At 37.5% G+C, this 24,334-nt stretch overlaps 1 protein-coding gene across 4 annotated transcripts in view; it reads left to right on the top strand.

Annotated features, from left to right (window-relative positions):
* Positions 1-24,334, top strand: part of ROBO4 (roundabout guidance receptor 4) — a 1,497,877-nt gene that overhangs the window by 992,627 nt on the left and 480,916 nt on the right. For all 4 annotated transcript variants that reach the window (XM_044081194.1, XM_044081193.1, XM_044081195.1 and 1 more), the window contains one exon: positions 15,110-15,241. In XM_044081194.1, the coding sequence (XP_043937129.1) occupies positions 15,110-15,241 (132 nt within the window). The remainder of the gene's footprint in view (positions 1-15,109; positions 15,242-24,334) is intronic.

Here is a 24,334-nt window from a genome sequence, read left to right as displayed (position 1 = left end):
AAGTCAGTGTCACTGTAAGTAATTGTACAAAGGGGTAAGAAGTAATCACTAACTGTAGTGAAACTAGGGGGAAGTCAGTGTCACTGTATGTAATTGTACAAAAGGGTAAGAAGTAATCACTAACTGTAGTGTAACTAGGGGGAAAGTCAGTGTCACTGTATGTAATTGTACAAAGGGGTAAGAAGTAATCACTAACTGTGGTGTAACTAGGGAGAAAGTCAGTGTTACTGTATATAATTGTACAAAGGGGTAAGAAGTAATCACTAGCTGTAATGTAACTAGGAGGAAAGTCAGTGTCACTGTATGTAATTGTACAAAGGGGTAAGAAGTAATCACTAACTGTAGTGTAATTAGAGGGAAAGTCAGTGTCACTGTATGTAATTGCCATTCAAAGGGGTAAGTACACATTGTTTTGTGTAGTGTAATGAAAGTGAAAGTCAGTGTCACTGTATGTAATTGTAAGAAATAATCACTAACTGTTGTCTAACTAGGGGGAAAGTCAGTGTCACTGTATGTAATTGTACAAAAGCGTAAAAAGTAATCACTAACTGTTGTGTAACTAGGGGGGAAGTCAGTGTCACTGTATGTAATTGTACAAAGGGTAAGAAGTAATCACTAACTGTGGTGTAACTAGGGAGAAAGTCAGTGTTACTGTATGTAATTGTACAAAGGGGTAAGAAGTAATCACTAACTGTAGTGTAACTAGGGGAAGTCAGTGTCACTGTATGTAACTATACAAAGGGGTAAGAAGTAATCACTAACTGTAGTGTAACTAGGGGAAAGTCAGTGACACTGTATGTAATTGTACAAAGGGGTAAGTGTAATCACTAACTGTACAGTAACTAGGGGGAATGTCAGTGTCACTGTATGGAATTCTACAAAGGGCTAAGAAGTAATCACTAACTGTAGTGTAACTAGGGGGAAAGTCAGTGTCACTGTATGTAATTGTACAAAGGGGTAAGAAATAATCACTAACTGTAGTGAAACTAGGGGGAAGTCAGTGTCACTGTATGCAATTGTACAAAAGGATAAGAAGTAATCACTAACTGTAGTGAAACTAGGGGAAAGTCAGTGTCACTGTATGTAATTGTCATGCAAAGGGGTAAGTACACATCTTTATATGTAGTGTAATGAAAGTGAAAGTCAGTGTCACTGTATGTAATTGTACAAAGGGATAAGAAGTAATCACTAACTGTAGTGTAACTAGGGGGAAAGTCAGTGTCACTGTATGTAATTGTACAAAGGGGTAAGAAGTAATCACTAACTGTAGTGCAACTAGGAGGAAAGTCAGTGTCACTGTATGTAATTGTACAAAGGGGTAAGTACACATCTTTATCTGTAGTGTAATGGAAGTGAAAGTCAATGTCACTGTATGTAATTGTACAAAGAGGTAAGAAATAATCACTAACTGTATTGTAACTAGGGGGAAAGTCAGTGTCACTGCATGTAATTGTATAAAGGGTAAGTAGTAATCACTAACTGTAGTGTAACTACGGGGAACGTCAGTGTCTCTCTATGTAACAGAAAAAAACGGTAAGAAATAATCACTAACTGTATTGTAACTAGGGGGAAAGTCAGTGTCAGTGTAATTAATTGTACATAGGGGTAAGAAGTAATCACAAACTGTAGTGTAACTAGGGGAAAGTCAGTGTCACTGTATGTAATTGTACAAAGGGGTAAGAAGTAATCACTAACTGTAGTGTAACTAGGGGGGAAGTCAGTGTCACTGTATGCAATTGCACAAAGGGGTAAGAAATAATCACTAACTGTAGTGTAACTAGAGGGAAATCAGTGTCACTGTATGTAATTGTACAAAGGGAAAAGAAGTAATCACTAACTGTAGTGTAACTAGGGGGAAAGTCAGTGTCACTGTATGTAATTGTACAAAGGGGTAAGAAGTAATCACTAACTGTAGTGTAACTAGGGGGAAAGTCAGTGTCACTGTATGTAATTGTACAAATGGGTAAGACTTAATCACTAACTGTAGTGTAACTAGGGGGAAAGTCAGTGTCACTGTATTTAATTGTACAAAGGGGTAAGAATTAATCACTAACTGTAGTGTAACTAGGGGGAAGTCAGTGTCACTGTATGTAATTGTACAAAGAGATAAGAAGTAATCACTAACTGTAGTGTAACTAGGGGAAAGTCAGTGTCACTGTATGTAATTGTCACGCAAAGTGGTAAGTACAGAACTTTATCTGTAGTGTAATGAAAGTGAAAGTCAGTGTCACTGTATGTAATTGTACAATGGGATAAGAATTAATCATTAACTGTAGTGTAACTAGGGGGAAGTCAGTGTCACTGTATGTAATTGTACAAAGAGATAAGAAGTAATCACTAACTGTAGTGTAACTAGGGGAAAGTCAGTGTCACTGTATGTAATTGTCATGCAGGGTAAGTACAGAACTTTATCTGTAGTGTAATGAAAGTGAAAGTCAGTGTCACTGTATGTAATTGTACAATGGGATAAGAAGTAATCACTAACTGTAGTGCAACTAGGAGGAAAGTCAGTGTCACTGTATGTAATTGTACAAAGGGTAAGTAAGTACATCTTTATCTGTAGTGTAATGGAAGTGAAAGTCAATGTCACTGTATGTAATTGTACAAAGGGGTAAGAAATAATCACTAACTGTAGTGTAACTAGAGTGAAGTCAGTGTCACTGTATGTAATTGTACAAAGGGGTAAGTAGTAATCACTAACTGTAGTGTAACTATGGGGAAAGTCAGTCTCACTGTATGTAATTGTACAAAGGCGTAAGAAATAATCACTAACTGTAGTGTAACTAGGGAGAAGTCAGTGTCACTGTATGTAATTGTACAAAGGGGTAAGAAGTAATCACTAACTGTAAAGTAACTGGGGGAAGTCAGTGTCACTGTATGTAATTGTACAAAGGGGTAAGAAGTAATCGCTAACTGTAGTGTAACTAGGGGGTAAAGTCAGTGTCACTGTATGTAATTGCACAAAGGGGTAAGAAATAATCACTAACTGTAGTGTAACTAGGGGGAAAGTCAGTGTCAGTGTAAGTAATTGTACAAAGGGGTAAAATTAATCACTAACTGTGATGTAACTAAGGGGAAAGTCAGTGTCACTGTATGTAATTGTACAAAGGGGTAAGAAGTAATAATTAACGGTAGTGCAACTAGGGGAAAGTCAGTGTCACTGTATGTAATTGTCATGCAAAGGGGTAAGTACACATCTTTATCTGTAGTGTAATGAAAGTGAAAGTCAGTGTCACTGTATGTAATTGTACAAAGGGGTAAGAAATAATCATTAACTGTTGTGTAACTAGAGTGAAGTCAGTGTCACTGAATGTAATTGTATAAAGGGGTAAGTAGTAATCACTAACTGTAGTGTAACTAGGGGGAAAGTCAGTCTCAATGTATGTAGTTGTACAAAGGCGTAAGAAATAATCACTAACTGTAGTGTAACTAGGGAGAAGTCAGTGTCACTGTATGTAATTGTACAAAGGGGTAAGAAGTAATCACTAACTGTAAAGTAACTGGGGGAAGTCAGTGTCATTGTATGTAGTTGTACAAAGGGTAAGAAGTAATCACTAACTGTAGTGTAACTAGGGGAAAGTCAGTGTCACTGTATGTAATTGCACAAAGGGTAAGAAATAATCACTAACTGTAGTGTAACTAGGGGAAAGTCAGTGTCACTGTATGTAATTGTACAAAGGGGTAAAAGTAATCACTAACTGTAGTGTAACTAGGGAGAAAGTCAGTGTCACTGTATGTAATTGTACAAAGGGTAAGAAGTAATCACTAAATGTAAGGTAACTAGGGGAAAGTCAGTGTCACTGTATGTAATTGTACAAAGGGTAAGAAGTAATCACTAACTGTAGTGTAACTAGGGGAAAGTCAGTGTCACTGTATTTAATTGTACAAAGGGTAAGAAGTAATCACTAACTGTAGTGTAACTAGGGGAAGTCAGTGTCACTGTATGTAATTGTACAAAGGGTAAGAAGTAATCACTAACTGTAGTGTAACTAGGGGAAAGTCAGTGTCACTGTATGTAATTGTACAAAGTGGTAAGACAGAACTTTATCTGTAGTGTAATGAAAGTGAAAGTCAGTGTCACTGTATGTAATTGTACAATGGGATAAGAATTAATCATTAACTGTAGTGTAACTAGGGGGAAGTCAGTGTCACTGTATGTAATTTACAAAGGAGTAAGGTGTAATCACTAACTGTAGTGTAACTAGGGGAAAGTCAGTGTCACTGTATGCAATTGTCACGCAAAGTGGTAAGTACAGAACTTTATCTGTAGTGTAATGAAAGTGAAAGTCAGTGTCACTGTATGTAATTGTACAAAGGAGTAAGACATAATCACTAACTGTAGTGTAACTATGGGGAAAGTCAGTGTCACTGTATGTAATTGTACAAAGGGGTAAGTACACATCTTTATCTGTAGTGTAATGGAAGTGAAAGTCAATGTCACTGTATGTAATTGTACTAAGGGGTAAGAAATAATCACTAACTGTAGTGTAACTAGAGTGAAGTCAGTGTCACTGAATGTAATTGAATAAAGCGGTAAGAAGTAATCACTAACTGTAGTGTAACTAGGGGAAAGTCTATGTCACTGTATGTAATTGTACAAAGAGGTAAGAAATAATCACTAACTGTAGTGTAACTAGGGAGAAGTCAGTGTCACTGTATGTAATTGTACAAAGGGGTAAGAAGTAATCACTAACTGTAAAGTAACTGGGGGAAGTCAGTGTCACTGTATGTAATTGTACAAAGGGGTAAGAAGTAATCACTAACTGTAGTGTAACTAGGGGGTAAAGTCAGTGTCACTGTATGTAATTACACAAAGGGGTAAGAAATAATCACTAACTGTAGTGTAACTAGGGGGAAAGTCAGTGTCAGTGTAAGTAATTGTACAAAGGGGTAAAATTAATCACTAACTGTGATGTAACTAAGGGGAAAGTCAGTGTCACTGTATGTAATTGTACAAAGGGGTAAGAAGTAATAATTAACGGTAGTGCAACTAGGGGAAAGTCAGTGTCACTGTATCTAATTGTCATGCAAAGGGGTAAGTACACATCTTTATCTGTAGTGTAATGAAAGTGAAAGTCAGTGACACTGTATGTAATTGTCATGCAAAGGGGTAAGTACACATCTTTATCTGTACAGTAATGAAAGTTAAAGTCAGTGTCACTGTATGCCATTTTACAAAGGGGTAAGAAGTAATCACTAACTGTAGTGTAACTAGGGGGAAAGTCAGTGTCACTGTATGTAATTGTACAAAGGGGTAAAAAATAATCACTAACTGTAGTGAAACTAGGGGGAAAGTCAGTGTCACTGTATGCAATTGTACAAAGGGATAAGAAGTAATCACTAACTATATGTAGTGTAATGAAACTGAAAGTCAGTGTCACTGTATGTAATTGTACAAAGGGGTAAGAAGTAATCACTAACTGTAGTGTAACTAAGGAAAGTCAGTGTCACTGTATGTAATTGTACAAAGGGGTAAGAAGTAACCACTAACTGTAGTGTAACTAGGGGGAAGTCAGTGTCACTGTATGTAATTGCACAAAGGGATAAGAAGTAATCACTAACTGTAGTGTAACTAGTGGGAAAGTAAGTGTCACTGTATGTAATTGTACAAAGGGGTAAGACGTAATCACTAACTGTAGTGTAACTAGGGGAAAGTCAATGTCACTATATGTAATTGTACAAAGGGGTAAGACGTAATCACTAACTGTAATTTAACTAGGGGGGAAGACAGTGTCACTCTATGTAATTTACAAAGGAGTAAGATGCAATCACTAACTGTAGTGTAACTAGGGGGAAAGTCAGTGTCACTGTATGTAATTGTTCAAAGGCGTAAGTACACATCTTTATCTGTAGTGTAATGGAAGTGAAAGTCAATGTCACTGTATGTAATTGTACAAACAGGTAAGAAATAATCACTAACTGTAGTGTAACTAGGGGAAAGTCAGTGTCACTGTATGTAATTGTACAAAGGGGTAAGAAGTAATCACTAACTGTAGTGTAACTATGGGGAAAGTCAGTGTCACTGTATTTAATTTTACAAAGGGGTAAGAAGTACTCACTAACTGTGGTGTAACTAGGGGAAAGTCAGTGTCACTGTATGTAATTGTACAAAGGGGTAAGAAGTAATAATTAACTGTAGTGCAACTTTGGGGAAAGTCAGTGTCACTGTATGGAATTCTACAAAGGGGTAAAAAGTAATCACTAACTGTAGTGTAACTAGGAGGAAAGTCAGTGTCACTGTATTTAATTTTACAAAGGGGTAAGAAGTACTCACTATCTGTAGTGTAATTAGGGGGAAAGTCAGTGTCACTGTATGTGACTGTACAAAGGTGTAAGAAGTAATCACTAACTGTAGTGTAACTAGGGGGAAAGTCAGTGTCACTGTATGCAATTGTACAAAGGGGTAAGAAACAATCACTAACTGTAGTGTAATGAGGGGAATATCACTGTATGTGATTGTCGTGGAAAGGGGTATGTCCATATCACTATCTTTAGTGTAGTCAGTGGGACAGTCTGTGTTACTCTATCTGAATGTTGTTGACTATTTGTGGATGTTACTATATGTGATTGCTGTGCTATGGGGTAATTACACAACACAATCTGTACAGCAGGTGGTATTGTACAGATAAGTTTGGGCAAGGTACAGTAGGTGTGTGTGTGTGTGTGTGTGTGTGTGTGTGTGTGTGTGTGTGTGTGTGTGTGTGTGTGTGTGTGTGTGTGTGTGTGTGTGCGCATGTGTGTGTGTGTGTTGTATGCAAGTAGAAGGCTAGTGCATATTTTTAAAACATACTTGTTACAGTTAGTGTACAGTGGATGTTCTTTTAGTGTAGCCAGCTTTCATTCACAGTGGTAAACTCATACTGAAGCCACTCCCTTTATGCCACTTCTCCTTTATCCTCCCACTGTACCCATTTTGTAATATAAATGGCATGTAAGTGGCAAGTGGAACATTGTTTTCTTTTTTTTTTGCCATCCTCAGATTTAACAGCATCACTTTAGAAATGCTTTTCCTAAGAAAAGTCATTCCGAAGTGATGTCAGAAACTCAGAACTCCAGCATTCCCTTTGTGCTGCCAAATAGTATAGTGTTGTTTCTTGTGTTTTCCAGACTAGTGGGCAATTGTTCTGATTTCTGAATAGTCTAGAAAAAATGGACAGGTGATAGCCCTAGTCCTTTGTGTAGTTATTGTTCAGATCATTGCACAAAGGATGTTTCTCATCAAAAGCCTTCTGACCTTCTACCCACTGTAATTAATAAACATCTTCAAAGAACTATCTTGGTGTCATCCGTGACCCCACACTATCCTTAACTCCACATACAGAGATAGTAATCTCTAAAATACTTGCTCATTTAATGATTTGTTACAGAATATTCTACCTACTTTCACCCATAGGTTGATAAGCAATAACCAAAATGCGCTAGTACCCAAGCTGGAGTATGGGCTGCCATTACTGGCACTTCAATCCACCAACATTCATAATCTCTAGGTGGCAAAAATAAATTGTGCTTTGTTGTCTCACTTTTTGATAACAACAGCAACCAGTGCAATCTCTTACAAAGATTGAAATGGTTACCTACCATGCGAGGTCCATCCTTAGCCTTAGTACCTGAACTTTAAAATCATAAACTTATGACCCTGCCCCATTATAAAACCCACCCATAACTTTACAGACCCAATTTACTCATGCAGGGGTAGTAATAAGAAAGGGACAAGCTTCATAAGAAAACCATGTAAATGAAATGGATTTTGCAAAATTCCAGACACAGAATTCTGTAAATTCTGATATATTAACTAAAGAAAGAATAGAATCATTCAAAATTTGGCTCAAGGAGCACTTTCAGAGTGGAGTGAGGTGTATCTTCTTTCTTAATACTGGTTAACTTCTAAATTAGTGTAACCCTTAGTCTTCTCCAAACCTGTTTATCCAGGTTGGTGCTACACACCTTGTACATAGGGTATTTGTGAGTTTTATAGTTGCTTTGCTTTCACTTGTAAAAAGAGTGAACAGCTTGTAATCCCTCAGTTTTTTTGCACCCAGTATTACCTGCTGTTATACTGCTGTAGTCTTGATCAAACAGTAGGAACCACAGAGCCATTTACATAGGTCTGCTGAATTTGTACATCATATTATTTTAACTGATATTATTGTTTTGCTCTTATACTTTGTAGTAATGTATCTCAGTTTTCTCTATGTTCTGTATACTTCTCTATACCTTTATAAATTGTATGAATTGGTTGTTTTCAATTGCACATTTTTGATGCTTGTCATGATTGAAAATTGTCAGTAGACCATTCCACCTACTTGGTTAAAAATAACAATAATTAAAATAAGATAGATAGATAGATAGATAGATAGACAGACAGACAGAGAGACTGATACATACATGGATGAATAGATGGCGAAAGGGATGGATAGAAGATGGATAGATTGATGGATGGATAGGTAGCTGCAATACCAAACTTGTCCTACTGTATGGAAGATGTCAGCAAAAAGTATAAGCAGATGTTCTGCAAAGGTGATAGTCATGGTTGTAATTCATGTCATTATTTATATTAGCTTTGTGGAAGATGACACAAGAATTTAGTTTTTCTGGTTGTAAAATAATTTGGTTAGCTTTTGGGAATGATGGGTGTCCCTATATGCACCTGAAGTATTTTGTTAGGTGAAAAGAGATCATTTTCTGAATCTCACAGATCCATTATGAAGGGACAGTTTTATAGTAAACTTTGTCTCAGTTGAAGGTATTAGCTCAAAGAAATCTACTGTCTGGGATGTGCTGCAAGTCTGTCTGTCATACAGCTTCCAGAATTATTAGTAATCACTAACTGTAGTGTAACTAGGGGGAAAGTCAGTGTCACTGTATGTAATTGTACAAAGGGGTAAGAAGTAATCACTACCTGTTGTGTAACTAGGGGGTAGTCAGTGTCACTGTAATTGTACAAAGGGGTAAGTACACATTTTTGTCTGTAGTGTAATGAAAGTGAAAGTCAGTGTCACTGTATGTAATTGTACAATGGGATAAGAAGTAATCACTAACTGTAGTGTAACTAGAGTGAAGTCAGTATCACTGTATGTAATTGTACAAAGGGGTAAGAAGTAATCACTAACTGTAGTGTAACTAGGGGGAAAGTCTGTGTCACTGTATGTAATTGTACAAAGGCGTAAGAAATAATCACTAACTGTAGTGTAACTAGGAGGAAAGTCAGTGTCACTGCATGTAATTTTACAAAGGGGTAAGTACACATCTTTATCTGTAGTGTAATGGAAGTGAAAGTCAATGTCACTGTATGTAATTGTACAAAGGGGTAAGAAATAATCACTAACTGTAGTGTAACTAGAGTGAAGTTAGTGTCACTGTATGTAATTGTACAAAGGGGTAAGAAGTAATCACTAACTGTAGTGTAACTAGGGGGAAAGTCTGTGTCACTGTATGTAATTGTACAAAGGCGTAAGAAATAATCACTAACTGTAGTGTAACTAAGGGGAAGTCAGTGTCACTGTATGTAACCGTACAAAGGGGTAAGAAGTAATCACTAACTGTAGTGTAACTAGAGGAAAGTCAGTGTCACTGTATGTAATTGTAGAAAGGGGTAAGAAGTAATCACTAACTGTAGTGTAAGTGGGGGAAAGTCACTGTCACTGTATGTAATTGTACAAAAGGGTAAGAAGTAATCACTAACTGTAAAGTAACTGGGGGAAAGTCAGTGTCACTGTATGTAATTGTACAAAGGGGTAAGAAGTAATCACTAACTGTAGTGTAACTAGTGGGAAGTCAGTGTCACTGTATGTAATTGTACAAAGGGGTAAGAAGTAATCACTAGCTGTAGTGTAACTAGGGTGAAAGTCAGTGTCACTGCCTGTAATTGTCATGCAAAGGGGTAAGAAGTAATCACTAACTGTAATGTAGCTAGGGTGAAAGTCAGTGTCACTATATGTAATTGTTCAAAGGGGTAAGAAGTAATCATTAACTGTAGTGTAAGTAGGGGGAAAGTCAGTGTCACTGTAAGTAATTGTCCAAAGGGGAAAGAAGTAATCACTAACTGTAGTGTAACTAGGGGGAAAGTCAGTGTCACTGTATGTAATTGTACAAAGGGGTTAGAAGTAATCACTAACTGTAGTGTAACTAGGGGGAAAGTCAGTGTAACTGTATGTAATTGTACAAAGGGGTAAGAAGTAATCACTAACTGTGGTGTAACTAGGGAGAAAGTCGGTGTTACTTTATGTAATTATACAAAGCGGTAAGAAGTAATCACTAACTGTAGTGTAACTAGGAGGAAAGTCATTGTCACTGTATGTAATTGTACAAAGAGGTAAGAAGTAATCACTAACTGTAGTGTAATTAGGGTGAAAGTCAGTGTCACTTAATGTAATTTTCATGCAAAGGGGTAAGTACACATCTTTATCTGTAGTTTCATGATAGCCACAGTCAATATTATTTTATGTTTTTGTTGTACAAAGAGGTAAGTACACACCATTATCTGCAGTGTAATCAGGGGAAATGGCAGTTTTACTGTATGCAATTGTTGTACAAAATGGTATGTATGCATCACTATCTGTAGTGTAACAAGGAGGACAGTTACAATTATTGCATGGGATTATTGTACAAAGGGGTAAGTACGCATCACTATCTGTAGTCTAATGAGAAAGACAGTCAGTGTTACTGTATGCGGTTGCTGTACAAAGAAGTTGTGTATGCATCAGTATCTGTAGTGTAATGAGGGAGGAATTCATTGTTACTGTATGTGATTGTTATGCAACGGGTTAAGTGCACTTCACTATCTGTAGTGCAACAAGGTGAAAGTCAGTGTTACTTATGTGATTTTTCTACACAGGGGTAAGTATGCATCACTTTTTGTATTGTTATGAGGTCGAAAAATAGTGTCACTGTATGTGATTGTTTTACAAAGTAGAAGTACACATCCCTGTCTGTAGCATACTGAGGGGAACGATAAGTGTTACTGTGTGTGATTGTTGTACAAAGGGGTAAGTACACATCACTATCTTCAGTGTAATGAGGGGGTCCTCGTTTTTACTGTGTGTGATTGTTATAGAAAAGGGTTAAGTACACTTCACTAACTGTAGTGTAAGAAGTGGGAAAGACAGTGTTACTGTATGTGATTGTTGTACAAAGGGGTAAGTTTGCATCTCAATCTTTAGTGTAACAAAGGGGAAAGATAGTGTTACACTATATGATTGTTATACAAATGGTTAAGTAGGCATCCCTATCCATGCTTTAATTAGGTGTACAGTTAATATTACTGCTTGTGATTGCAATAGAAAGGTGTAAGTATGCATCTCTATCTGTAGTGTAGTGAAGGAAAGTTATTGTTACTGTATGTGATTGCTGTATGACAGGGTAAGTAGACATCACTATAGTGTAATAAGGTGGAAAATAGTGTTACTGTATGTGATTGTTATACAAAGGGTTAAGTACACATCACTATCTGTAGTGTAATAAGTAGGACAGTCAGCGTTACTGTACATGATTGCTGTACAACAGGGTAGGTACACATCACTATCTGTAGTGAAATGAGGGATCAGTCTGTGTTACAGTATGTGATTGCTGTGCAAAGGGGTATGTACACATCACTAACTGTAGTGTAACAAGAGGGAAGTCACTGTCACTGTATAGGATTGTTGTACAAAGAAGCAAGAATGCATCACTGTAGTGTAATGAAGGGGAAAGATAGTGTTACTTTATGTCATTATTATATAAAGGGGTAAGTAATCATCACTCTCTGTGGTGTAATGAGCGGACAATCAGTGTTACTGTATGTGATTGCCATGGAAAGGGATAAGTACACATCACTATCTGTAGTGTAATGAGTGGAATAGTCAGTATTGCTGTATGTGATTGTCATATAAAGGAGTACGTATACAGCACTATGTTTAGTATAATGAGAGTAAAAGTCAGTGTTACTGTATGTAACTTTTGCACTAAGGGCTAAGTATGCATCACTATCTGTTTTGTAACATCGGGGAAAGTCCATGTTACTCTATGTGGTTGTCGTACAAAGGGCTATTTACACATCAGTATCTGTAGTGTAAGGAAAGGGACAGTCAGCATTGCTACATGTGATTATTGTACAAAGGTGTAAGTACACACCACTCTCTGTAGTGTAATGAGAAGGTCAGTCAGTTTTACTACATGTCGTCATTGTACAAAGGGTAAGTGCACATCACTGTTTGTAGTGTAATGAGAGGAACAGTCCGTATTTGTATTTTTGCATGTATGTGTATGTGATTGCCGTACAAAAGAATAAGTACATGTCTTTATCTGAAGTGTTATGAGGGGGTAATCAGTGTTACTGTATTCGATTGTTGTAGAAATGGGTAAGTTTGTATCAGTCTGTACTGTAAAGAGGGGGACTATCAGTATTACTGTATGTGATTGTCGTGGAAAGGGGTATGTCCATATCACTATCTTTAGTGTAGTCAGTGGGACAGTCTGTGTTACTCTATCTGAATGTTGTTGACTATTTGTGGATGTTACTATATGTGATTGCTGTGCTATGGGGTAATTACACAACACAATCTGTACAGCAGGTGGTATTGTACAGATAAGTTTGGGCAAGGGTACAGTAGGTGTGTGTGTGCGTGTGTGTGTGTGTGTGTGTGTGTGTGTGTGTGTGTGTGTGTGTGTGTGTGTGTGTGTGTGCATGTGTGTGTGTGTGCGCATGTGTGTGTGTGTGTTGTATGCAAGTAGAAGGCTAGTGCATATTTTTAAAACATACTTGTTACAGTTAGTGTACAGTGGATGTTCTTTTAGTGTAGCCAGCTTTCATTCACAGTGGTAAAACTCATACTGAAGCCACTCCCTTTATGCCACTTCTCCTTTATCCTCCCACCACTGTACCCATTTTGTAATATAAATGGCATGTAAGTGGCAAGTGGAACATTGTTTTTCTTTTTTTTTTTTGCCATCCTCAGATTTAACAGCATCACTTTAGAAATGCTTTTCCTAAGAAAAGTCATTCCGAAGTGATGTCAGAAACTCCAGAACTCCAGCATTCCCTTTGTGCTGCCAAATAGTATAGTGTTGTTTCTTGTGTTTTCCAGACTAGTGGGCAATTGTTCTGATTTCTGAATAGTCTAGAAAAAATGGACAGGTGATAGCCCTAGTCCTTTGTGTAGTTATTGTTCAGATCATTGCACAAAGGATGTTTCTCATCAAAAGCCTTCTGACCTTCTACCCACTGTAATTAATAAACATCTTCAAAGAACTATCTTGGTGTCATCCGTGACCCCACACTATCCTTAACTCCACATACAGAGATAGTAATCTCTAAAATACTTGCTCATTTAATGATTTGTTACAGAATATTCTACCTACTTTCACCCATAGGTTGATAAGCAATAACCAAAAATGCTCTAGTACCCAAGCTGGAGTATGGGCTGCCATTACTGGCACTTCAATCCACCAACATTCATAATCTCTAGGTGGCAAAAATAAATTGTGCTTTGTTGTCTCACTTTTTGATAACAACAGCAACCAGTGCAATCTCTTACAAAGATTGAAATGGTTACCTACCATGCGAGGTCCATCCTTAGCCTTAGTACCCTGAACTTTAAAATCATAAACTTATGACCCTGCCCCATTATAAAACCCACCCATAACTTTACAGACCCAATTTACTCATGCAGGGGTAGTAATAAGAAAGGGACAAGCTTCATAAGAAAACCATGTAAATGAAATGGATTTTGCAAAATTCCAGACACAGAATTCTGTAAATTCTGATATATTAACTAAAGAAAGAATAGAATCATTCAAAATTTGGCTCAAGGAGCACTTTCAGAGTGGAGTGAGGTGTATCTTCTTTCTTAATACTGGTTAACTTCTAAATTAGTGTAACCCTTAGTCTTCTCCAAACCTGTTTATCCAGGTTGGTGCTACACACCTTGTACATAGGGTATTTGTGAGTTTTATAGTTGCTTTGCTTTCACTTGTAAAAAGAGTGAACAGCTTGTAATCCCTCAGTTTTTTTGCACCCAGTATTACCTGCTGTTATACTGCTGTAGTCTTGATCAAACAGTAGGAACCACAGAGCCATTTACATAGGTCTGCTGAATTTGTACATCATATTATTTTAACTGATATTATTGTTTTGCTCTTATACTTTGTAGTAATGTATCTCAGTTTTCTCTATGTTCTGTATACTTCTCTATACCTTTATAAATTGTATGAATTGGTTGTTTTCAATTGCACATTTTTGATGCTTGTCATGATTGAAAATTGTCAGTAGACCATTCCACCTACTTGGTTAAAAATAACAATAATTAAAATAAGATAGATAGATAGATAGATAGATAGACAGACAGACAGAGAGACTGATACATACATGGATGAATAGATGGCGAAAGGGATGGATAGAAGATGGATAGATTGATGGATGGATAGGTAGCTGCAATACCAAACTTGTCCTACTGTATGGAAGATGTCAGCAAAAAGTATAAGCAGATGTTCTGCAAAGGTGATAGTCATGGTTGTAATTCATGTCATTATTTATATTAGCTTTGTGGAAGATGACACAAGAATTTAGTTTTTCTGGTTGTAAAATAATTTGGTTAGCTTTTGGGAATGATGGGTGTCCCTATATGCACCTGAAGTATTTTGTTAGGTGAAAAGAGATCATTTTCTGAATCTCACAGATCCATTATGAAGGGACAGTTTTATAGTAAACTTTGTCTCAGTTGAAGGTATTAGCTCAAAGAAATCTACTGTCTGGGATGTGCTGCAAGTCTGTCTGTCATACAGCTTCCAGAATTATTTTATTTTTTATTTTGAATTTGTTAACCTGGGTAGAGAACTGACCCCACTGAACTCATTTCAGTCTCAGTCTGGGGAAAATAAAATAAATACATTGCAATACATGGAGACTGACTGAAAAAACACATTAGAGTTGGCATGCTGAAGAATCACAATCAAAAATAGATCTTGATATATTCTTCACCATAACCAGGTCATTGATTTGATTAAACTGAGTCTTGCTGTTTATGTTGATGTTCACTGTATTGTCTTCATAAAAACAGAGTACAAAGTGTCTGTTTTAAGCTTCTGTAAATTCAGTTCACTCTTAAAACTCAAAAATCTTGTTCTTTACCTTCAGTGTTACAGCCTATGCACAGTGTCCCATTACAGTCTGGGGGCTCACATTTTCACCGTACTGGCAGCATTCTTGGTGTGAGGGCTTTGGGAGCATACCAGAACAGAGGCGAGCATGGAGCATACCAGAAGACAGGTGAGCATGGGTGGCTGAAGCAGTCTCTTCTCAAGCTACATAGTACTACTACATTACTGTAAATAAATGCCATTTTATTTATTTGTTTGTTGATTCATTTATTTATTTATTGACATTTGTTTACTAGGAAAGTCCAACTGGGTAGGAGCCCATTTTCCACAGTGGCCCAGGGAGAAAAGCTCCAAAGTATTACAAAACATTTTAGAATAATAATTATAAACTCATTAAAATAATACAAAAGTACAGTTTAAATAATTATACCAATTTAAACATAATATGAAAACATTAGGTGAGGGTAAATACATGTTATATGACAATGATTTAACAGTTAGAGAAATATTTGCCTGTTTATACAGGAATTTAAGTTAGTTGGGAGGGTGGCCTAATGGTTAAGGTGTTTGCCTCATAAACACAAGGTGCAGCGTTTCAGTCTCACAAGGGATAATTGGCTAGGCTTAAAATGACTTGCAAGGGCAGTTAGCCTAGTACTAATCTGTGAACCTAAGTATAGCACAAACAGGAATTGCAATATCAAGCGAAAACAACAGGCTTACGGTATATTTAAAGAGAAAGTCAGTAGACATAAATTGATAGAAGTAAGGACATGAGTGAAAAAGGGAGAGTAAGGAGATGTGAGGTATGAATAGGTATTTTTCCATGCTTAGTAATATAGTTTATCCTGATGTTGAGGAAGAACAGAGCTAGCTTTTGGCTAGGAAGTCTGTCAGAATGGTTCTGAAGGATGGGAGGGGGGAGGGTATTGACCTGACAGATATAGATAAGGAGTTTCAGGCCTTAGCAACACAGTATTAGAGCTGACAATGCCAACCGATTTGATAGGTTTGTGGACAGACAGGAGGTTTTGGCCACTGGATCATAATCACTGACTAGCAACATAGTTGTAAAATGCTGTTCAGTGCTGGACAAGCAGATGGATTCTGGATAACGTTATATGTGTTAAGAAGCTGTCTATATGTTAGTTGATGGGGTAGTTCTAACCAATTTAGAATTAACCACTTTTTCACAATAAAGAGGAGATGGTGGCTGGTAAATCATTCAAAATGACTGAAAAGCCACCTATAGAGATGTGAAAAAAAAACTGTCAACAGGAAAGAATAATTGTCAGAGCAGACTTATAACTTGCACCAGAAAACAATCACAACAGAATGACAGAAAGAGAGTAATTTGTGGAGTGCAGGTAATAAAGCCTTTTGTAAAGATTAGCATTACTTTGCCAAGTAGGTAAAGCTGTGTATGTTGTACTAATCAGAGATCAAACTTCTTTGTTTTACCATATTTGTATAAAATATATAAGAATAAATGTAGGAATCCACTTTAAATGCCAAAATGAAATCAGCAGAGTTTAACTCAATCTATATGTAAATCAATCAGAAAGAGAATGTTAAACTATTTTATATATATATATATATGTATATATATATATATATATATATATATATATATATATATATATAAATATACATATATATATATATATATATATATATATATATATAAAACAGAGCAATGGGAGCAAAGAACTTTACATGGTGTGTATCATTAGCTGCTATATATGGTTCATCAGAAGTATATACGAGTTCCTCTGTGCAACTTCAAGGAAAAGATATAGATGTAAGTGCTTAATCTTTCTGAAACAACAGTTGCAGAGTTATTATAATATTGCAAGTATTACTACTATCCTGTCTCTGTTATTTATCCTATAACAAAAAGGGAAGTTTATTTGTAACAATTGTTTTATATTTTGTAGTATGGTTTGTTTTTGCTTAGCACTCCCATGTACTATCTCGTGGTGCAGCCCTAAGCAATCTGTCTGTGCTGTACAATGTCTCTGTTGCTTTAACATGTATTTTGTAGCTGTTTCTGTAACATAAATGTGACTTTAGTTGAGTCTTGTGGGAAACTATCTGTATTTTACTTATTTATTACAGCAATCTCATGAAAAACAACTTTAAGTCTGTTTCATTGCAGAGAGTTTGCTGTTTATGATGCAAGCAATGCATTTTTAAGTAATGTTTTTGTTTCACATTTCATGCTTGCATTTCTCAGCTATGGTATTCCGTCTCTCCTGTACTTCCCTCCAGCTTCTTCAGTGACCTTAGTAACTGTAGCTGTCTGTTACTCTCCATTCTTATTTTTAGATTTCCACAGTCCCTGTGAATAGGTTGCTTGGCTGTTCTCCTCCTACTGGTCCAAAGCAGTTTTTACCTGCTCTACCAACCTCATGAACCTGGCCACTAAGCAATTATCCTGAAAGAAAACAGACTAAAAAAGCATTGTAGGTGCACCTGAATTCCACAATAGTTTGGGCCTATCCCTGTATTAAGTGCATAGTGCACTTTAACTATAGGCCAAGGATGGCAGCTGGCCCCCACCCCCATTCCCAAGCTAGCATTTCTTGTAAACTTTAACTACAAACATCTTTAATATACAATCACATACCCTTTTTAGTAGTTGTTCCTGACTCCCAGCTAAGCCAAGCACACTAAAGTGAACATAAGTACAAATACACAGCACAACGTTTCTGCATTGGCTAAACAGCACATTGTAGGCAATAAGGACATTGCTTTTGTTCTGTAATGTCCTGCATATATTCAAAAGAAAACAAAAACTAACAGGCAAGGTACTTTTTCTCCAAACAAACATACCTAAACCAGTCTGTGGATTGAGTGATAGTTTTTGTCTGACTCACTCCTACCCAAGGCCAGCCCCTGCTCTCATTAGTCATTACACTTTACAACCCCCCCATCCCACTCTCATCCAATATGGTCTCAGCAAAGGTGATGTAAACCTCCCCTACCTCCTCCTCCTATATGGTCTCAGCAAAGGTGATTTAAACCTGTGGTGCCATCTTGGATTCCCAAACCAGCTGCCTGTACCCCTCTGGCCTTCAGTATACTTTGATGTAAGTGCTTAATCTTTCTGAAACAACAGTTGCAAAGTTATTATAACATATAAATTCCTTTAATGCCTTCTGCATAATACAGTAAGTGTTACGGTTGAACTTAAGTGCTCAGGGTTTCAGCAGCACTGACAGTTCCTAGTAGGCCTCTCCCATCTACATTTTAAGCTCTAAGTTGAATCTGCTATTTTTAGATACTTCGGACAGATTACTTACTGTTTTCCCTCAAAGAAAAGGGGAACCTGACTGTTTCTGTCACTTCGCTATCTGGTCGGGGCTCACTTCACTCGGCTCACTCCACTCCACTACCCTGCCCTCATTTCTCACCCGCCCTCTCTATACCTACAGTTATTCTAAGTCCTCATCACCTGACCATACCACCTGACCTCCACCTACACCAATCACTCACTCAACATCAACTTCAATTAATACACCACTCCCACTTCCAAACAACACATATTTAATAGACATACCTCTACACTTCATCCATCCTCCTAAAGAACCACAAACTCATTCACCTCAATCAACTAGCTACCACCACCATAACATCTCTACTATACAGTCATGCTAACAACACTATCATCCCTATCATTAGCACTCATATCACTAGCTGTTGGTAGTTTTGCTTGGAACTGGTGGTGTTTTCTCTCTTCCAGATTGTCCAGGCTTTATCTCTGGCTTTTAGTAGGGCTCTAGTATCCCTACTTAGCCAATGTACATAGTTAGCTTTCACTCTAATTTTCCTACTTGGGATGAGTTTGTTAAGAACGTTAACAAAAGTAGTATTAAAGTAGTCAACTGCCTGGTCTAATTCAAGGGTTTGTAGTGGTTCCCAGTTACCGTGGTTGAGAACAGTATTGAGATAATGTGGGGTAAGATTCCAGGCATCCCATATTAGTTTGTAAATTTGTTTGGGTAGGTTGGATTGTTTGCGTAGTAGGAATGTGGGGAGGTGGTCACTGAGACCATCTGGAAGGCAACCTACCAGGTAATTTTGTTTGGGGTAGTTGATCAGAGTCCAATCAAGAATAGATTCTTTTTTCGATTTTTTTATCTATTTTAGTGGGCTCTTCAATCAGTTGAGAGAACCCATATAGATTAATATGGTTAGTGGGGTTGTTGGAATCACAAGCTGTCCAATCAGTATTTAGATCACCTAATAGGATAGTTTCTTGTGGTAGGTTATCTTTTGCCCAGTGTAGGATTTCTTCTATTATGAGAGAGTTGTTACCTTGGGGTATATAGCAGCAAAGAATATTGATTTTCTTAGTTTTTTTTATGGAAAGTACAGTAAACAGGGTTTCAGCATTTAAAAATTTGGGTTCCAAGCAAAACTACCAACAGCTTAGAAATAAGGCCAAGGCTCAAACAAAATAAACACAACTACTTCCTCAGTGCCCAAAATAAATACTCAAAAATTCCACAAAAATTCTGGCATTCTATTAACTCCTTACTAAAACCAGGCAAAACCACTACTCCAGCTTCAAACTCTACAGATAGTAATTTAGACATAGTCACTCAATTTAACCACCACTTCACAAAATCCATCCTGGATCTATCCAGCCAGCTAACCAATCAGTCCATCACTTACCCAAACCAATCAACTAGAAAAGACTCCCTCCTTTACTCTATCACCTGTCCCCACCTCTACAATTAAGAAACTCCTTCTAAAACTTAAACCCACCACCCTTGCAGCCAATAACTTACCTGCTACCTTCATAAAAATGGCCTCTGATTTTCTATCTTACCCCATCTCCATCCTAATCAACTGCTACATACAGGAATCCTATATTCCCAAACTCTGGAAAGTGTCTTATATTATTCCTCTTCATAAAGAGGTAACTACTATGAATTCTCAAACTACCGACCCATTGCCATCTTATGCCCCCTATCTAAAATACTAGAGAAATGCAATCATTTGAAAGTCATGAAATTCCTGAACACACAGCAGCTCCTTTGTACCACACAACATGGCTTCCGCCCTCGTCACAGCACAACCACTGCTCTTCTTTCATTCTCTAATCTAGTTAACCTTCACAGGAACGACAACAAATATACATCAGCCATTTTCTTGGACCTCTTAAAGGCATTTGACATGGTCTCTCACTCCATTCTGCTAGATTCTCTAGCCTCGCTATCTTTCACCCCATCTACCATAGCCTGGTTCAGAAGCTACCTATCTGACAGGCAACAATCTGTCCAGTGGAAAGGAACTCTATCTCCTCATCTTCCAACTACCATAGGAGTCCCACAAGGGTTTATACCGGGCCCACTTCTCTTTTCTATTTTCACAAACAACCTGAATAGCTGTACCCAGCATGGCACACTTATTCAGTACACAGATAATTCATCCCTGATCTGCACTGCCTCATCTCCCACCATTCCACAGCAACTTACCCAGGAAACGTTTAACTCTGTAGAAAAATGGATCTCAGGTATCCACCTAATCCTAAACCTCAGTAAGACAAAACTACTACTATTTTCCCCTAACAAATGAAAAGCTCTCCTCTCCTTTTCCATCACCTCTAAAAACGGCACTATCATCTCCCCTTCTGACCACACCAAACTTCTTGGCATTGAAACTGACAACAATCTTCACTTTGATATCCACATCTCACAAACCATCAAATTGGTTCACAAAAATGGGTGCACTATATAGGCACAAAAACTTTCTCTCACACCAAGCAAGAGTCACCTTTGCCCAGAGTCACCTTCTATCCACACTACTGTACACAGAACCTATTTTCACCCATATTAGAAAAACTGATCTAAACAAGCTAGAATTCTGTTACAATAAGATAGCCAAGTTTGCTACAAACTCCAGTTACAGAACACATCACTGTGTTGCACTAAAAGAACTAAAATGGCTAGAGTTACCACAACTACTTAACTACCACCAGCTAGTTACTGCATATAACATCCTTAAGTACCCTGAAAAAAAAATCTATATCCAGCCTTCTTCCCCATTACACTGCAAATCAGCATCTCCAATCTAGTGACAAATCTCTCCTCTGCATCTCCAGGGCCAACAATACTGCAGGCAAGGCACTCTTTTCCCACACTGTTGCTAAAAACTGGAATTCCCTCCCCCATTCTCTGACCACTGCCTCTACCACCCCACAATTTAAAAACTCCCTCAAATCACATCTACTAAACACCTGGTTATGTCCTTGTATCACTTAACCTTTACTCTCCCATCTCCCCACTTCTTTTCCAACTTCCAAGCTACTCACTTTAACCCTCTACAGTATTAAACCCAGCCAATAACTCTGGCTATTAGTTGCTACTTCTCACAGTGGGCGATTGCTCCTCTTTTTGTCACATTCATTATACACCTGCACATTAAATGGAATTCCTGACTGTTTCTTCCGGAAAATGTCTTTTTCCAATTTATTTTATATATTTTCAGTGTTTGTCTGGCAAAATGTCTAACTCCACGTTGTATTATTTAAATGAGCTTTGTATAACTGTATAAATTTGCTTCTCTTGTTTTTTTTGTAACAATGTTTCTGATCTTTTCCCCTTGAGCCTCCACTGTAAATGGACCTGGTCCAGTTGGAATTTCCTGGTTAACAAATGTAAAATAAATACATTTTCGTTTAGCAAAAATCTTTCACTGTGGAATATATAGAGTGGTGAAATGTTCAACTATAATTCACCAGCATTTTTTTGAATGGCACACCAAGCATCGGATTTTGGGGAACTGTTGAGTGTCATTGTGTTTTTGTAAACCTTTTTGTCATCGACCTTTGGTGCATTTATATTGTACACTTAGAGGGCTCGTGACTAAGTGGTGCTCTTTAAACTCAGTATATTTTATGTCACACGCTACTGCGAGTGAGTGAAGGTACTGTTTGGGAATGATTAGACTACAGGCCTCGGATTTATCTCCATAAGCCATTGGAAATTGGTATTTCATTTTGCCAGCATTAAGTGGGACTGTAGTGAATTTTTTTAAGTCTGAAACTGTATCCAGTGGATTTGGATTGTCGTATTTCACACTCTGGAGGTGTAAGCTATTTTTTTTCAACAGTGTTTGATGCCAGCTATATGGGACTTGGTTCGAATGGAACAGTTTCTTTCATTGTGAACTAAAATTGCTTTTGGAAGTGCTTGACTGTGGAGTATGGACTTTATATAACTACCAGTTGGGATTATCAGTTTTTGTATCACACATTTGAGTAATTTGCAAATTTAGTCAATTTGGTGTGATTTGAATATAACACTCAATTGTTTTTGTTTTGCTGCATTGCTATTATATATGGGGGACTATTTTAGTATGGCTCTAATTTTGTTGACTTGTGCCTTTACAGTCTTGTGATAACTTATGTTTGTGATATATATGTCTACATATATATATGCTTATGGCCTTGAGTCATTGTACCCCTTATATTATCTCTTTAGTAAATACACATATTTATGGGTCTAACACTTTGAATTTTTGATAATCTGGTTAGCTACAGTTTTATAGCTTAATCCAGGTTACTATTGAATACCATACTTTGAGTTCATTGTGTGTTGAGATAGGATATATCTAAGGGCTGACACAATATATAATTTCTTCTGATTCCCAGAAGATTGCATATATCCTACTGTTTGGGAAGGTTGTTTGCTAATTTGTATGTCTAGACCTAATTGTTTGATCTATCATCGCACATTAAATACAACAGGTGTCCCAGTGATATTCTTGATTAGCACATAGTCCTCTTTATTTAATTTTGTTTATATATAATCTAAATAGGAGGCATATATGTGGTGATTACCTGGGACCAATATATTGATCTTATCACTATATTGCAAAGTCTATCAGCTGATAGAAATGATTTACATGCTTTTTGATGTAATATGGTATTAATATTACAATTTTTTGGTTGCATTGTAATTTGTGTATATAATAACTTGGTTATTACCCACCTACCTGCTTAGTCACACATCCTAACCCAAAGCAACCATGCCACTAGGTAATACTGTTGTAATGCTCACCTGCACTATTCTAGCCTACATTACATCCTACCAAACAGCTACAGTCATAACCTCCAACCATTTCTACTGCACTCTTACATCAGCTCCCCTCAAACACTCACTGCATAATTCCATTACCCCAACCACAGACTACCTGTTCCCAGTACAACTACTCAATTACCAACCCCCCACCACATTTGAACACAAAATATCCATAAAAATACAACAAATTTTTTTACTGCATATATAAAACATATTCTCAACACTCTCTCTAAACTTGCTCCCAGTGGAGATGTGCACCCCAACCCTGGCCCCACAATCACCAACATCTCCACAAACCCCCTTCCAACCAACTCCCCTATCACCCAAATCACAAACAAAAAAACCCAAATGTCCTTCTCATTATGTCTCTTAACATCAGAAGCATCTGTAATAAAATCCAAGACCTCCATGTATACTTAAGCCCTTACACCCCTGACATCCTTATCCTAACCAAATTGTGGCTCAAACCTCACACCAAAAGTGAGGAAGTACTCCCACCTGGATACAACATCTTCCATAAGGACAGACTGTCCAGAAAAGGAGGAGGTGTGCTACTGTTGTACAAACACCACGTCAGTATCCAAATTCTCACCAAATCAGCTCCCCAGTCTGACAAGAAAGAAATACTTTACACCACCCTGAAATTAAACCCTAAAAATCAATCAACATTATAGGGTGCTATTTCCCACCAGACCAAAATATACCTCCCCTTCAAAACCTACTAGACTGGGCCAATCTCTCCCTACCCTAAGAAACTATCATCCTCGGGAACTTTAACATCAGTTGGCTCCTGCAATAGCAACCATCCAGCCCTCCACCTAAATCTCCATGGTTTCTCTCAGTTAATACTAACCCCACTAGGATCAATAAAAACCCCAATAACCACACCATTCTTGACTGGGTCTTAGTTAACAAAGCCCCTCACACCTACCTAGCAGGCTGTTTACCTGACTCCCTCAGTGACCATTCCCCAACCTTCCTACTAAAAAAATCACATTAATGATTGCAAACCCATTACCCACAGACCTATTCACAACAAAGCTAATTTTAACCCCAACTCCTTTACCTCCTTCCTCCAGAATGTAAACTGGTCAACTCTAAAGTACCACAACCTAGACAAAGCAGTCCATTTCTTTAACAGTAGCTTCCTCAACATCCTTAACTCCCAT

Source organism: Protopterus annectens, chromosome 8.part0 (genome assembly GCF_019279795.1).
Source record: "Protopterus annectens isolate FY-2018-M chromosome 8.part0, PAN1.0, whole genome shotgun sequence".
In the NCBI taxonomy this organism is placed as follows: domain Eukaryota; kingdom Metazoa; phylum Chordata; order Ceratodontiformes; family Protopteridae; genus Protopterus; species Protopterus annectens.
This window is presented reverse-complemented; position numbering and strand designations above follow the sequence as displayed.